The 17,526-nt window shown below is 43.4% G+C and overlaps 1 protein-coding gene across 1 annotated transcript in view; it reads right to left on the reverse strand.

Moving 5' to 3' along the window:
• The window catches only part of bsna (bassoon presynaptic cytomatrix protein a), a 205,836-nt gene that overhangs the window by 97,166 nt on the left and 91,144 nt on the right, over positions 1-17,526 (reverse strand). Inside the window, exon 3 of the mRNA XM_078288251.1 lies at positions 3,344-4,897. Within this exon, the coding sequence (XP_078144377.1) occupies positions 3,344-4,897 (1,554 nt within the window). The remainder of the gene's footprint in view (positions 1-3,343; positions 4,898-17,526) is intronic.

Consider the following 17,526-nt stretch of genomic DNA (forward strand, 5'->3'; position numbering starts at 1 on the left):
TTCCTTACTTCAGTCCTGCCTTCCTTATGCATTTCCTTCCTTCTTTCTTTCCTTCTTTACATGCTTCTTTCCTTCCTTCCTTCCTCCCTTACATACTTTCTTCCTTCCATCTTTCCTTTCTTGTGTATGTACTTCCTTCCTCCCTTACATACTTTAAATACTACCTTCCATCTTTCCTTCCTTAAATACTTCCTTACTTCAGTCCTGCATTCCTTATGCATTTCCTTCCTTCTTTCTTTCCTTCTTTAAATGCTTCTTTCCTTCCTTCCTTCCTCCCTTATATACTTAAATACTTCCTTCTATCTGTCCTTCCTTGTTTATTTACATCCTTCCTCCCTTACATACTTTTTTCCTTCCACCTTTCCTTCCTGTGTATGTACTTCCTTCCTCCCTAAATATGTCCTTCCATCTTTCCTTACTTATATACTCCCTTCCTGCCTTCCATACATACTTCCTTCCCTCTTTCCTTCCTTCCTTGCATGCTTCGTTCCTTCTTTCTTTCCTTCCTCACATACTTTCCTCCATATTTACGTATACTTCTTTGCTTCCTTCCTTCCTTTCTGACCCCTTCCTATCTTCTTTTCTTCTGTTCTTCCTTCCTTCCTCACTTATTTACTTGCTTCCTTCCTTCCTTTACTTATTTACCCGTTTGCTTCATTCATTTCTCATGTACTTCATTCCTTCTGTCCTTCCTTCTTTGCTTTTTTTGCGTATTTTCTTTTACTTTCTTTCTTTCACCTCAAGGCCAGCATGTGGCTCGATAAAGGGGAGGTGAGAGCAGTCGGCCTTTAAACCTACTCCATTGTACCTGAGCAGAATCAGTCTGCTGTGAAGAAAGAAAGCATAACTGAAAAGGATGTCTGTGTTTTGTTATTCGGTCCTTCTTATCTCTCTCTTTCTTCCCTCTTCTGTTTTTCTATCCCTCTCTTCTTTGTCTCTGTCCCCTCTTCTTGATCTTTCAGTCTCTTTCTTTCTTTCTTTCTCCATTTCTCTCATTTTATTTCCCACATATTTTTCTCTCTGTTTCAGTCGCTCCATCTTTACTCTCACCCTGCCTTTCTTCCTCTCTCACCTTGTGACCCGAGTATCCTTGAGACAAAAGAGACAAATGAAAAGCTTGTTTTGCCTCTCTTGAAGCTGTCTATACTGATGAAGCTGCATCCATTAAACGGCTAATGGACTGTTGGAGGCCATGTTGTACTGAAGTCAAAGTGACACCTTGACATTGTGAATGTTAGTCTGTCATTTGGCTGGAATAATAAGTAATGTGGACCTTGTGGTACTGATAAAAGGGATGGTTTGCGGATCCTTGGGTTGGACCACATCTATTCTCAGAAATTATACTGCCACATTTATGAATGTTTGGGGGTTGTGGAAGGGAGAAGAGGGACTGACTGTTTGTATTTAAAGGGGCAATAAATATGTTTCACTGCCCCATAGCACAAACTGCCCATAATATGTCTGTGGGGGGTTGTTAGGGTTGTTGATCAATACCAATGACTCAACATTACTTGGCCAAGTGCTGAGATTCCAGGCTTTCAAAATTCACTTTCCGGTTTTAAAACAAAATCTCATTTTCAACTGCTCAACGATGAAGGATGGAGATATGAACGAGCGACCAGCATCACAAGACATTTCAGCTACAAAAAGCCTCGTTCACAAGCCAAAAAACAAATGACAAAGCAGTATTGTTATTCCAGTATTTAGCATGATGATATTACCTCTTCACTATTTGTTTCTGTTGGATCTCTACTCCAATTAGCAAGCTTACATGTTTCTATTGTGAATATGTGACTTTGTTGTTTGTGTCAATTACAGGCCACCGTAGCTCAAGGGGATGGGAGGGGGGACACAATCCAATGCTGTTGCAATTCCTACTGGTCACCTATAGGGTTCGATAGGAATTATAGATTAGTTAATGCCCCTTTAATTGTCAGTTGTACCTGTGATGTCTGCCAGCACTGTAGATTCTGTGATATTCAGTTTTGTTATTGTTGCTCGTGTGTGTGTGTGTGTGTGTGCTTGCATGTGTTTTGGGTCTGTATGTGGAAGTGTATGTGTGTGTAAGTGTGTGGATTGGTGTGGCAGTTCATTGAGTTTTTAAGGTGTTTTTACTAACTTTCTTTCCTCTGTTTTAGAAGTTTAATTAAAGACCATGCAAAGTCAAAGTCAAATATGCTTGAAGATGTTATATGAGTATAAAATGACGCTTTAACATAACAGATGTTAGTCTATTGTTGTTCCTCACTTGTCACATCATGAGAAAAGATTTTCATACTGACATGGCTTGTTATTATTGTTAGCACTGTTCGCCTTGCTTAAATTAGTACATTAAATTGGTGAAATCAGAGCAACTTAATGAGAATGTTAAGAATAAATTAATAGCAAAATGAGAGGAAATTAATAGAATAAAGAGTTAATTCTTATCAAGAGAAATTGGAACATGGGTACTAACACTTAATCTTTTAAAAACGTATTAAACTAATTAAAGCACCTAAGAACAATTTCACTTAAGAGTCAATTAATGAGAGTCAATTAATGGAATAAGACTAAATCAAGCTCAGTTAGCTCAGATTACTGGGCTGCATGTAACTTATTCACTGATTGGTTATAATAGATCATGAAAACACAAGGGGAGAGATGAGCCTGCAAGATAGATAGTAGAGGAGTAGAGTCAGACAAGTATAGAGAGAAAGGAAGAAAGATTGATTTAATGGAATGAGAGAGGGGGAGAAAGAGAGACAGACAGAGAGGGAAATAGAGAGTGGGTTAGATGGAAAGATACAGAGTGAAAAGAGAGAAAAGACAAAAAACTAAGAAGTAACAGAGAAAGACAGAAAGCAGACAAAAGAACAAGATGGTAAAAGAACAAAAAAGAGGAGAAGCGCGGAAGGAAATATGGGCCTACAATTAATGACAACGGCAAAAAAAATTGTAAGAGAAGAGGCAAAGCGAGAGAATGCCTTGGAGGAAAGAGAAAGATAAAAGGTTTGGGTCCAGCAGCTTCCACACAGTGAGGAGGATGAGGTCCAACAGTGGAATGAAAACCATTTTCTGTTTGCACTGAATGGTATTGATTGTCTGAGAGGAGATGGCTCTGTGAATGTGTGTGTGCGTCTTTGTGTATGTGTGTGTGTGTGTGTGAGAGAGACTACAGTTCTTGTGCTTGCATACTCGTGTCCATATGTTTGGAGGAACATGCTTGCTTGCTCGCAAATATGTATGTGCATGAGTGTGCATGTATGTACGTTTGTCTATGCGTGAGTACAGCACTTGTGCTTGTATATGTGTGTGTGCATGTGTGTCTGTGTGTGTGTGTGTGTGTGTGTAAACCTCCTCTTACCTCCACCAGGTGTGGTGTGGGGTTGAAGCCACACAGGTTACAGACTTGGCTGTGACACTGAGTACAGGAGTTGTAGTTGGGCGGTTCGGAGCTGCCGATGTTCAGCTCCGTTTTACAAAGAGGGCAGTTCACTTTGGGCTTCACCGGCTCTGGAGCGGCGACCGGAGCTGCCGTGGGCTCCTGCTGCTTCTGCTGCTGCTGCGGCGCTTTTTGATGATGCGCAGGCGATTGCTGATGTTGATGTAGTTGTTGTTGCTGCGGCCCTTTTTGATGATGCGCGGGCGACTGCTGTTGAGACATCGCTTGTTGATGGTGCATGGGTTGCTGTTTCTGGGTTGGTGCGTGAGGACCGCCCATTTGGGGGCCTCCCATTTGACCGGGGGCATGAGGGCCTCCCATTTGGGTTGGAGCATGAGGACCCCCCATTTGGCCCGGTGCATGAGGTCCCCCCATTTGGGTTGGAGCATGAGGACCCCCCATTTGGCCCGGTGCATGAGGTCCCCCCATTTGGCCCGGTGCATGAGGACCCCCCATTTGGGTTGGAGCATGAGGGCCCCCCATTTGGCCCGGTGCATGAGGTCCCCCCATTTGGGTTGGAGCATGAGGACCCCCCATTTGGCCCGGTGCATGAGGTCCCCCCATTTGGGTTGGAGCATGCGGACCCCCCATTCCGAACGGTTTGGCACCAGGGGCTCCTTGCTGTTGCTGCCTGCTGTCTGGTGTTGCATTACTGAAGACCACCTTGCCTCGGGCGGGACTCGGCTGGGTGGAGGCAGTGGGTAGAGGGTCTACATTGATTAGGGTACTAGCCTGGTTGAGCAGCGATGCCCCAAAGCCAAACAGTTTGGTCAGGCCGTCCTGGGCGGGCGGAGGGGCGTGGCTCTGAGGCCGGTGGGCTGGGGACGAACCGGCACTTCTGGTTTGGTCATGGTGCCGCGCGGTGGCTTGGTGCATCGGAGAACCGCGACCCAAATCGGGCTGGGAGGGCGCCTTGGTCAGTCCGGGGAGGGGCACAGCGCCGGGGTGGGGGATCCGCGGGCCCCCGGGCTGGTTGAGGCCGCCTGCAGGACCTGCGACACCTCCTGGAGCTCCGGGACCTCTCTGGGAGTACGGGTCGGACCTCATCCCCTGCTGAGAGGGCCCCGTCTGGGTCTGGGGACCGCCGGGGCCTGGGTGTCTCTGGAGGCCCGGGGAGGCCTGAGGCTGAGCCTGGGGCTGGAGTTTGGGCCCTGCCTGGGACAGAGGGTACGGCTGGGGCTGGGACTGCGGATACTGCTGGGGTTGGGAATACGGCTGGGACTGGGAGTAGGGTTGCGCCTGGCCGTACGGCTGAGACTGAGGCTGCTGCTGCGGCTGGGTCGGCTGACTTTGCGGCAGGGGTTTGGGCTGCGCTGCTGCCGGCTGAGCTGGCTGCTGTGTCGGCTGAGGCTGGGCGATGGGCTTGGCTTGGTGGGACGGAGAGTGGATCTGCTGCTGGCTCTTGGAGCGAGGCGTGGTCATGTCAATGCCCAGAGCCCTCTGCATCTGACAGTTCAGACACAGCCACTCCTGGACCTGGAGACAGAAAACAGAGAGGGGGTTGCTATTTATTTGTGGTTGTTGTTTGATGTTTTGACGTCAATGCTGCATGTCTACTTTGGCTATGTAAGAAAAAGTCTGAGTTCCACTAAAACGCTCTGCATTGAAAGAAAATAAAAGAAAGAGAGAGAGAGACAGAGTAAAAGCGAGGAAAAAAAGAGAATAAGAGAGACATAACAAGTGTTTGTGTATGTGTGTGTGAGAGAGAGAGAGAGAGACAGAGCAGATGAGGATAGATATTTGACAATGCAAATATTAAACATTCCGATCATTCATTCATTTTCCCTTCCAGACAGATTGCTATTGATTACTTTAAATATCACTGCTGACTCAGACAGGATGTGTCGTTCTCTCCTGTCATCTAAGCCACATGGACACTGAATTCATTCATCCAACTTCAAAGCTAGAGATGAGAGAATGCTTTTCGATAGCTGCAAATAGAATATAGCCCATTTTTTTCCCGTGGAAAACAGAAGTGCGGAGAGAGGAGCCGTAATCAACCAAAAAGAGAGAGAGAGAGAGAGAGAGAGAGAGGTAAATCAACCACAAATTGACTGCAGCGCTGAGTGATTGCCGAGCTGAAACCGCAACCTGAGTGAAAAGCATTACAGCTCTTGCATACACACACGAACACACACACACACAAATACACATGAATGCACATGGGCATGCAGGCATGGGCACACACACAGACATATAATGTAGACACATGGAATACACAAGCAGATATAATAGGAGACACACACACACACACACATACGCAACACCCACAGCGTCTAAAAATAAGAATCATCACCCCTCCTCCTTTCTTCCTCCTTCCTCCTCTTCTTCCTCCAGATGAGAGCTGATACTCCCTTGTGTCCGGACCTTGCTTGGCTCTCTAATTTCCCCTGACTACTAAAAAACACACTGATCCTCTCTGTTCTGTGTCAACCTGCTTTTGCCCTGCCTGTCCTGTTCCCAGATACAGTACTGTAGCTTCGCATCCGCCACCATGCGCCTTTAAAAATGCGTCCCAGCTACCGTAAACAGTGCTATTTTGGCTACACTGCGACCACAGCAAACCCAGTACACCTCTGCACGTTTCGCGCATTTCTCCCACCCCCTTTCCTCCCCACAATGCAATGCAGGAACGTACTGTAACACCCCCCTCCACCCCCTGACAAACCCCCCTCATTTGCGAGGTGCTACAGTAGAATATGGCTCCTTGAAATCGGGTGGAAGATGTGGAAGGCACTGGCAGAAAAAAAACAAAAATGCCTGCATCGGTCACGTACCCCAACTAAGCAGTTCCTCCCCCTGTGCTGTCCCAGCCTGCTTTGCTGTCTGGCATTTTCTAGCTTGACAGCATTACTGATCCCATGTTCTGTTAACTCAGCTGCTACTGCCGCTGCTACAGCCTGACATCCTCCCTCCCTCCTTAACATATTCTCTTTGTAGCCTTCCTTCCTCTCCTCTCTATCTATTTCTCTCCATTTTTTCCACCCCTCTCGCCTCCCCTTTTCTCGGATTCTCTCGTTTCTGGGTCTTCTTTACATCCTCTCTCTATCTTGCCCTCTTTCTCTCTCTCTCTCTCTCTCTCTCCCTCTCTCTGCAGGTCTTTCTTGTTTTCTGTCTTTATGTCTCTCTCTCTCGCCCTCTCTCTCTGATCAGGGTGAAAATGTAGGTCTCGTTCCTTGAATAGCTGAAGAGGAAGGAGATTTGAAAGTATAATTTTACTGTGCAGGCTCCTCCCACGTTGTGCTACCATAATTACAGCTGATGAAGATGCCGAGGGAGAGAGAGAGAGGTAGAGAGAATATGTAGATGGGGAGAAAGAGAGGGGGGGGGGGAGATCTGACTTTAATGAGTCCCACTGTCTCTGTCTATCCCTCTGCTTTATAACAAACATCACAAGAGACACACTTTCATCTACATGACGGAAGTAGATGGAGGGATGGGGACGAGCAAGAGATGGGGAGAGGGCGGTAAGAATGGTAGAGAGAGAGGGGGAGGGAGTGAACAATGGGGGGAAAGGAGGAGTCAGCATTTCTTTACCCAGGCAGCTCTTCAACTCTCATCATGTCACGTCAACCTCAATCAACACCACCGCAGCCCAGAATAACCACTTCAACTCCACTGTGGTAAACCAGTGAATCATCTACACACCTGGGTATTGTTGCCGACAGGTGAAGAGGAGGTCTTGGTAGCCAACAAAGCCGTATTTACTAATCGTTTGCGTTGGTGTTAATGCAGTTGCGTGCGTAAAAAGTGCCGATTCTGATACTAACCTGTGCGCACAAGTGTTTTTGCACATGGAAATGGGGTACACACTCTTAACGCATTTGACCCAGTTACTGTATTATGTATTTTGAGGAGTGGCAATAGTAGGGTGCACAATATTGATGAAAGAGAGATTGCTGAAATGGATCACTCACATCAGTTTGCTAAACCAAAACGCGTAAAATTCACTTGTAATTGCGCGCCCAGAGTAAGTACGTCCTAACTTTTCACCCTGAGAAAGCCATGGCTGCTGTTGTCCAAAAAGAAACAAAGACAAACAAAATCTACCGGAATTAAAATGAAGAAGACATTTCAGAGGCTTCTTCAGTTCTAATTAGTGCTTGGGAATTCCCCGGCATTTACCCTCTGTGGGTGATTCACACCATGAAGTCACGTGACAGTCGTTGAGGTCACATGACCGCGAAGTGAGAGTCGTTAGAGTCACATGAGTGGAGGGAAAGGGCATCTTAATACCTGGATGACTGAAATGAATCTATACACAGACATGGCTGCTGCTGTTTGTTCAACGGCACAACAGGCAGAAAGGACGACAAATAAGTCGTTCCATTTGAGAATTACTCTCTTTCAAATGTCAGAGGATGAGATTATTCTGCAACGAGATGATGGTTCCTTACAAAGGCAGAAAAAGCTGGAAGTCTGCGGCAGTATCGACCCAGCAAACCCAAGAAATGGGGATTGAAGATCTTTGAGCGAGCTGGAGTGTGTGGCTTTGTGTATGACTTCATGTTGTACATGGTGCACAAGGAAATGGGGTAGACACTTATGGCGCATTTGACCCAGTTACTGTAATATGTATTTTGATTGGCAACAGTAGGGCGCACAAATGGAGGAGGATGTTGAAATGGATCACTCCCATCAATTTACTAAACCAAAACGCGCCAAATTCACTTGTAATTGCCGTTCCATTTGAGAATTACTCTTTCAAATGTCAGAGGATGAGATTAACCTGCAATGAGATGATGTCTCCTTACAAAGGCAAAAAAAACAGGATGTCTGCGGCAGTATCGACCCAGAAAACCCAAGCAATGAGGATTCAAGATCTTTGAGCGAGCTGGGGCTTTGTGTATTACTTCATGGTGTACACAGGGAAGTCGACATTTGATGGTGCTACTCAAATCCCAGACAAAGAGTTTGGGCTATAGGTGCAAATGTTGTTCTGCAGCTGTGCAAAACCATCAGAAATCCCCCTAGCATTGTCTACTTTGACAATTGTCTATGGACCTAAGAAGTCTGTGTACCATTCGAAAGAACTGCTCGAGACCAGAAATTATAGATTGCCAAGTCATATTATAACTGAAACCTAGGACCAACAGGAGTCATGCCATATCCACATTGACACAACTTGTGCCAACCCTTCATCTCATCTTTTCTCATGGGTAAAAGGTAAAAAACACAGGCCTGATCTGGACGGGATTAATATTACTGAGTAGCGCTGTAAAAAAATCTCTCCCCTAGAGACACTAATCCTGTCCGAATAGGGCTTTAGATTGTGTACTGCTATATGGGTTAGGGTTGTGTTGTTTTTTGCACTTTACTCTTTCTACTGGTCAACCTTCATGACTTTTTAAAGATGTTTGCTTGATTTGCTGATTGTGTACACCTGCTCACACTTCCTCTTTGGAGAGTAAGGCCATGTAAGGCCAACACTTGATATGTTCTAATGAAGGTCTGTCACTGAAAGCTAAACTATTAAACCCAGCATTTTTGCATATAGCGGTGTTCCATGGAGTTTCATTGCCTTATCTCCATTTTTTTGGACCCGCAAAACAAACTGGTCAGCTGTGCAGATTCCCCTTTTTGGCCAAAATGGAGAATCCCAATTTTCCTCCACCTGAAAGCAAATAATATTTGACTTCTGAGGGTTTTCTAACATCAAACATCCCAGGTCTTATTAGTGGATGTGTGCTTGTACAGAGTAGGGTTCTGTGTCTGTCTTGTATCAATTGGCTTATTGAAGTGTTCCTGTTTCTCAACTTTTTAGTGAAACTTTTCCGATTGAAATGCTGATCGAGACGCTTCAAAAGTCTGTGGGTTTATCCAGTCAGAGAAGTTCGCTGCTCAACAACCAGTGGCTGCCAGACAACTATGAGACAGCAGAAGGCATGAGTCTACCACGGTCCACACACTACAATCACTACCTGCACCAATGTCAGGAGCAGAAACTGGACCCTGTCAATGCAGCCTCCTTTGGCAAAGTCTTCCACTCCATCTTCATTGGACTCTTCATGGAACATCTTTACTCCAAATACCATCACTGTGGTATCCGGGTGAAACCAGATTCCCCCCTCAATAGACTACAAGAGGACATGCATTAAATGGCCCTCAGACAGCAAACCTGCTCAGAAGAAACAACCAGTGCACAGTCAGGTGGACCACATGTTGACCTCAGCCAACAGGAAGCTTTTTGCTCTGCGTCGCCTGAAGAAAGTTGGTGTCCGAGACCCAGAACTTGTTTCCATCTACACAGGCTACTTGCGCCGGAGTATGCAGTCCCCGTCTGGCACAGTTCCCTGACTACAGACCAGGCTAAAAGGCTGGAAAGTACGCAGAAACAGGCTTGTAAAATCATACTTGGCCAGAGGTACTCAGGGTACCCAGAGGCTCTCTGCACTCTCGGATTGTGCACTCTATCAGAGAGACGCACTCAACTGTGTCTTGGCTTTGCCAGAAAGCTGCTAAAGTCCAACTTCCGAGACTGGCTTCCCCCCCTCAGGGAGGAGCTCACAGGTCGTCAGACAAGGAACTCAAACAAACTGGCCATCCCAAGATGTCGAACTGAGAGATACAGGAGATCACCAATCCCCTATATGTGCAGACTCCTAAATGACAGTGGATTTTAGATTTGAGATATTAGATTTTAGCTTAGATAATTGCAACATTTTACATTTTTTAGTCTACTTAGTATTGATGTTTTATTGTAACAGCAAAATAATTCAGTGTTTTTAATGACAATTGTCTTTATGAACCTGTAATAATGCTGAAAGGTCAATAAACAAATAAACAAAGTGCAGAAGGTTTTGGTGCCTTGACAGCTTTAACAACTATACCTTGAATCACAACACTATGCTTGGGTTTGTTAATGTTGAGAACCTGTATGGCATCCCACATGATGTTACACTTGATTCAGTTGCCCAATTTCTGTCCAGTGCAGAACCAAGCTGAAACCAACCATCTTGAGTTGTTGCACCTGGTTTGCAGTAGGAACTACGTGAAATATGAGCAAAAATAACCCTAAATCTGAACTCCTAACAGGCAGAACACCCCAATCAAATCATATTTGTTTTACCACAGAATGCAATCAGTAAAAGAGATCAAAAACTCTGACATGTCCTCCAAGCAGGGCCATCTTGTTATTTGTGCAACTCCACCCCCAACACAGTCTCATAAAATTTCATGAAGTGAGCACAAACTCTGAAATGCAGATTACATTCCTCCACCACAAATTGGGTTGTGTGGCAACAGCACAAATTGGACATTTTCACTTGTTTGTCTTGTGAAAAAGTGAGCTAACGATTACGTTTTGTCAAGTCATCCAATTAAGGTGATGACACTCAGCTGGCACCAATGAATCGACTCTGGGGCTTCATTTATGAAAAGGTTCTTGAACTTCATCTTTGACGTTCACAAATGCACAGTTTTTTTTTGTTATTTTCTTCTCTATTATTATATTGGTGTGCTGCTTTCTTTCAACTCGAACTCTGATCATTGAAGTCCAGCACCCAGCTACAAAGTAGCCTTTTGGAAGAAGCGCACCCGTTTCTATTTTGCACAGTTTTTTAAATCGATGTAAGCAATATTTCTAAAATGGGCAGTGCTCATTGAAAAATTGCGTATGTCTTGTCTTTTTGTTTTTCCTTTCCTTTCCTTGTAATAGAGTTAAAGCTACACTAAGCGATTTTTTTCCGACCACTAGAGGGTGACAGAAACTGCAACACATTTGTAAACACACACAGCAAACCTGCTACAGAAGCTCCTTAGGACGAACGGTGCATAAAGGCTAATGGCTAAAATAAACGTACCTACGGAGAAATATCGCCGGTTCTCCCGCTTAAGGTTACATGTTCCCACAGTGACAAGTGAAGAGGCAGGTAGCAGGTTTACTAGGTGAAAATGTTTACTCGCTCGCTTCATCGATTCCACCATTACCAGAATTTTTTTAGGGAGGGGAGGGGGAGAGAGAGGAGAGGAGCTAGTTTTAAAAGAAGGAAAAGCTACGACTCGGGCCGAACGTGACAACAAGCTTTAGAAAACAGGTGAAAACAACACAGCTAGTCTGTGTGTGTGGCTGTTTGTTTATATCATTACGTCTCACGGAAATCTCCACGTAGCACACGTTAGTTTCAGGATTGGTTACAGGGTCTGAAATCGCTTAATGCAGGTTTAATACTTAGCTGCCCTATCCTTTCTCCTTTCTTATCTATTTAATAGGCCATACTAACCTATGTTAACCTGTTTTCACTTGTTTCACCTAAATTGTATTTAGCCTCAAATTATTACCTATGAATGATAATTATTTACCTCTTTGTTTAGTCTAGTATAGCCTAGTTCCTTGTATTGAAGCTTTACTAATAATGTAATCTTTGAGTCAGATTTTATTGTTCATATAGGTATTGTAGTAATTGTTACTGTCTCTTTAAAAACTCCCTGGGCTGTCTTCTGTCCTCTTGCATTTGTTTACTTTTAGACACATTTTTGTGACAGCTGGATTAATGCCAGTGGATTGGAGCTATACAGTTTTCTTACGGCGATTTAACGCTGTCACATTGTCATTATTTTGTAACAGCTATTCAGTTTTACTCCTGTGCTAGATAACAAGAATGCCTCGTGGATTCACCTGTGGAATTGTAAGTAAACCTTTTATCTTTTTTGGGGAGTTTAGCTATTTTTTGCTACTTACCCAGAGTCAGACAAATTCACGGATGCCATTCTTATGTCTCTGCATGCAGTTTGGAGCTAGCTTAGCTCAATTGCTGTAAGTCTACCAGATAAAGTAGCAGCATGTTCAACAGCGAAGCTAAACATGTGGCAGACAAGACCATCCAAAACGCTGTGCATTGATTTTCCACACTGGAGCAACAAGAAGACGACGAAAGGGAAGCAACGCAAAACTGTTACAGCGAGACAGGTAGGATGCTAACCAGTTTTCTATGTAGCTACGTAGCAGTGCTAGATTATCCAACAGAGTTCATCAGACAGCTAATCAACATGAGTGACACGTGTTGGGGCGGGAACCTGCCCAGCTGAGGGAGAGGAGATCAAGACTTGTTTTGTTTCACTTTACTTGCCTGCCTCAAAGCCAAGAGTTGCATATTGTAGCTTTAAACGCACCTTTGCTGAAGAAATCTGCCACAACTCACAACGCTGTCACACACTACACGCTTCTAGAGACACGTACACATTACATCTTACACACACACATACACACACACGGTGGAACAATAATCAGTTGACAGCAGCAGTTGAAACCAGCCATACACCCAATATGACACACACACACACACACCCACACACACACACACACGTTACCTGACTAGCCAGTGAACAACAGGACATGACACCAGTGGAGTCATGTTTCAGCTGCATGTCCAAACACAAACCAGACCCTTAAAGATGACATATCACTACTGTCGCACAAAACACAAACCTCCAAACGTTTTGTTTTTGTTTGTTTTTTAGCTGCGACCAGCAGCTCTATAGCTCGCTCTGTCGGTCGGTCGGTCGGTTGGTCCACAAAAATTTACCCATGCATGTACACATGCGCGTACGTGGTCGCAGCTATTGCGAATTCGCGCTTGTTTCAGTAATGAATCAAGTTCCATGTATTTTATAGGTTTCAATTGTCTAATGGTCATGAAGCCCACTCAACACATTAATGACATGGAGAATGTTGAGTTCAACTGAGAAAAAGAAAATTACCTAAATTTTCAGCCAGGTGTTTTTACATGTCAGCAGCAATATGACCTCCAAACAGAGCACAACAGGAAGGATGGTCAAAAGACGACATAATACACACACACGCACACACACACACACAGAGGTCTCAGATCAGTATTTAGTTAGTTATTTCTGTCATTTAGCCTTTATTTAACCAGGAAGTCCCACTGAGATTTCAAGCGAAAGCTGGCCAAGAAAGTAGCATGAAGCAACTGAAAATGTAATAACTGCTGGATAATGTAATACCCATGTAAGTTATTACCGAGGATGGTGCTACTGAGTGACCAGTGTCACAAGACAATTCAGCTACGAAGATGAAAAAGACTTGTTTTCAAGTCTAAAAGCAAATGACACAGCAGTATTATTATTATTTTTATTCCAGTATTAAATATAAAAATACAAGAAAATAACAATTTTGCTATTTTTTTTTGTGCCATTTATTGTTAGATATGTGTTTATTATAGCATGGAAAATTAACAAGGTAAAAGTCATTATTTTCTTCTTTCTTGAAGGACTGTCTCCCTACTTACTACGCCGCCCTGCAGCCCCGGACACACTGCAGACATCATAATACGACCCCCTAAAATTCCCTCGAGGCCCCTTGGGGAGTGCTGACCCCCAGGTTGAAAACCGCTGCCCTAAAACAAGACAGATCAGCTCGTTGCAGAAGACATGGCTGTGACCATAAAGTTTGTCACATGTTTTTGAGGGATTATTTCCTGGACGAGACTTCCATTTCCTTCATAATATAATGCAAAATGTAACTTAAAGGAATAGTTCACCCAAAAATGAAAATTCTGTCATCATGTACTCACCCTCATGCCAGTTGAAACACAGGTGAAGTTTGTCCATATAACACACAGGGAGGCTGCCAGCACAACTCCATAGCAGCCTTCTCCAAAACAACTGAAGTCAGTGGGGACCAGTTCTTTAGAGTTCCAAAACAAAAACAGCCAAACAATCACACTGTTAATAGAAAGACCTATACACCTTTATTTGTTGCAAATCAATCAGCTGTAGTTAAGATTTGCACTAAATTATGGTGTAAATTTAGGTCTTTTTGGAACTCTGAAGAACTGGTCCCCATTGACTTCAGTTGTTTTGGAGAAGGCTGCTATGGAGTTGTGCTGGCAGCCTCCCTGTGTGTTATATGGACTAACAAATTTCACCTGTGTTTCATTTGGCATGAGGGTGAGTAGATGATGACAGAATTTTCATTTTTGGGTGAACTATTCCTTTAATGCACGTACTGATATGAGGACACGCAACTCGGGCACAATGAATTAACGATTAAACTAATTGTGGACAAACCAAATGAAGGTTTACTGCGATGGATTCTCTTGCTCTGTGGAAGGTGTTTTTCATACTGGACAAGAATGAATGGCAGCAAATGGCTTTTTCCCTGATATCTCCAACTACAGTATACTGACTGTGTGCAGACAAACCAGGAAGAATGGAAAGGAGAGGGGAACCTGGTGCAGCGGCACAAACTAAAAAAGACAACAGTGGTATTATCCTTTAAGGCAGCAAAATTGCAAATTACGTTGAGCAATTTAAACGGCCATTACTGTATAATCTGTGATGAGAGATTTAGCTCCTTAATGCAGAAGGAGGTGGAAAGACTTTGACGGGAGTGTCAGGTCAACTACTTGTAAAAATCATGGCGGCAGGGTTCACACACGCACGCGCGCACACACACACACACACACTCTCTCACAAATGCACACACAAGTTCACACACATGAATGCACGCACACACATACACACACGCTTGAGATTGTGATTAAAGACTTCACACAGACATATACCCAAGACCATGACTATTGCTTTTCTCTCTCTTTCTCTCACACACACACACACACACACGAGATCACGACTGCAGCCTCTCATCTCCAGCTTATCCTAAGAAGCTAAGCTGTCTTCAAACCTGAAGACTCTCATTTCCTCAGTCACATTTCTTTCTCTTTCCTTCTCTCTCTCCTTTTCTCAGTTTCTTACTATTTCACTTTTATTTTTTTCCACACACACACCTTTCCATCCACCCACTGCTTGCCCACCACACACAAACCTAACCCACACACTCACTCACTCACACACTCTAAACTCCTCTCCTAGCGATCATTAACCCGGAGGTCAGGTCCATCTAATCTAGTGGCTGAACTCTGTCGTATTCTGTCTCACACACAGAGAGAAGGCTCTTCAATAGGATTCATTTAGCACCAGGTCTGCAGGAGTTAAAAATCTCAATAGATGCTGAAATACTGGGGGAAACGGATTTAATAAATGAAACACACAAATTTTGAGTTTAACAGAGCTCAGTTCTGTCCAGAGTTATACAGTAAATCTACAATATACTGTAGAATGGTTTTAATGTGTAAACAGTTATACAAATTATCAAATTCATATTGATCTTGCAGTTGGTAAAAAGGGAATAGCTACATCATATCATATTACTACACTACAGCACGTTTAGATTCATTTTTCTAAAATATACAGCCAGTGAGTGAAGTGGTGAGATTGAAAATTACCTTTCAAAACTGAATCCCTGTATGAAAAAACGATTTAATAACATTTAGTACTGCAGGCTATTGTATGAAAAATGTTGATGCAGGTTGAGTTTCTCTTTTCTTTGTCTGTTCAGTCATGGTGGCTATCACTGCTCATGCTAACTACCCAGTTCTTCTTCTTCTGTTTATTCCAAACAAACCGGAAACACAAAACGCATCACTTCCTGTGCGGCAGAGGATTTTTCCCAGGAAAGAGCTACCAGACACCAGCTGTTTAGAACAGACAGTGGAAAAGATTTATGAACTGGATATAGGTTTGATCACTGTTTTGTTTTATCAATTAGAGAGTAACAAAACAGACATTTATTTATATGAAAATGTCATGGATTATTACTTTAAAACAAGACAATATAAATTGATAAAATTGTATGCCAACTGCAATATCTGTCAGATAGTCCGAATATGAAACTTGGCCCAAATCATGCAGCCTCACTGCTGAGTATCAGAGGCAAGTGGAAGTTCAATGGAGTGGGAGTTCACCGAGACTCTAATCTAATCTGTCATTAATTAGCCTCCAGACAGAGAGAGGGGAGAGGAGAGGAGGTGGGAGGACCCGGATCCACTGAAAGAGCAGAAAAAAACACGAGGGAGTAAATCTACGAGGTCTTCCTTCCCTCTCTCCACATCCCACCATCTCTCCGCCCCGTAGGTTTTGTGCCACTCCCATATTTGCAGATAAATAGGAGAGGATTGAAGAGAGCAAAAAAAGGATTTTCTCAGTGTTTATTTATTTTTTTAAATTAGCAACTTAGACCTGCACTCCGCAACCTGATCGAATACTTGGTACCTCAAGTCCAAGCCATATAGTTGTAGCGGGTATATATCGCAATACAAAAATATGACAATATGTATCGTGGGGCAGGAAAATTAAATCGCAATATTACCTACATTTTAATCTGCTGTAGTAATCACAAATGAGACGACTTGACCATCACAATTTCACAAGCTCTCCATCCAAATGATATTATTTGCACTCGGTAATGACATTTTTAAATTGTTGTTTACATTCTAGCAGAGCCATCGCTAGAAAGATTTGTGGCTCAGAAATAAACATAATTCTGCACAGTCAGACTTTGTTGTCATTGAACTTTTTTACATCGTAATGTGGTATATTGAATCGTGAAGCATATCGTCCCATCCCTAGCGTTAACCATTTTGACCATTTAATGGCATAAATTCACGGTACACATCATACTAAATAGTATGAAGATTGAGTCTTTTGAGGGACAAAAAACAATGCTTTTCAGAAAATATACTTGATGGTTGTTTGACTTATGATGATCACTAATCGCAGTTCATAGTTAAACCTGATCTCATATCAAATTTGTAGTTACAGCTACGAAAACAAATGCACCCCAATTTCGTGTGATATTCTCAGAATTAAGTGAGGACAGGAGGCGGGGCCCAGGTGACCGAAACAGGAAGTAGTTTCTCTTTGAAGAAGTGGATACATTTACCTTTAACTCCGACGGCCCGGGTTCAATACCCAAATCATGCAACAAAGTTTTCTACTGTGCATTTTCAGTAAACGCTCTTCTGATTTAACCTTTTTTTTTTTTACCAAAAACAGTAACCCTAACCAATTTATTTTACGCAACTTGCCTAAAGCTAACCCTAACCAATGGTGTTTTAGTGCAGTTATAAGCTATGCAGAATCCATTGTCGTATGATATTGTACGAACGCATCAGAACAGGTTGCATAGTTTACCCTCCTTATTACCTCCGCCAAGGAGGTTATGTTTTCGGTGCCGTTTGTTTGTTTGTTTGTTTGTCTGTTAGCAGGATTACGGAAAAACTACTGGCCCGATTTTCATGAAACTT

This window comes from Centroberyx gerrardi, chromosome 14 (assembly GCF_048128805.1).
Source record: "Centroberyx gerrardi isolate f3 chromosome 14, fCenGer3.hap1.cur.20231027, whole genome shotgun sequence".
NCBI lineage: Eukaryota > Metazoa > Chordata > Actinopteri > Beryciformes > Berycidae > Centroberyx > Centroberyx gerrardi.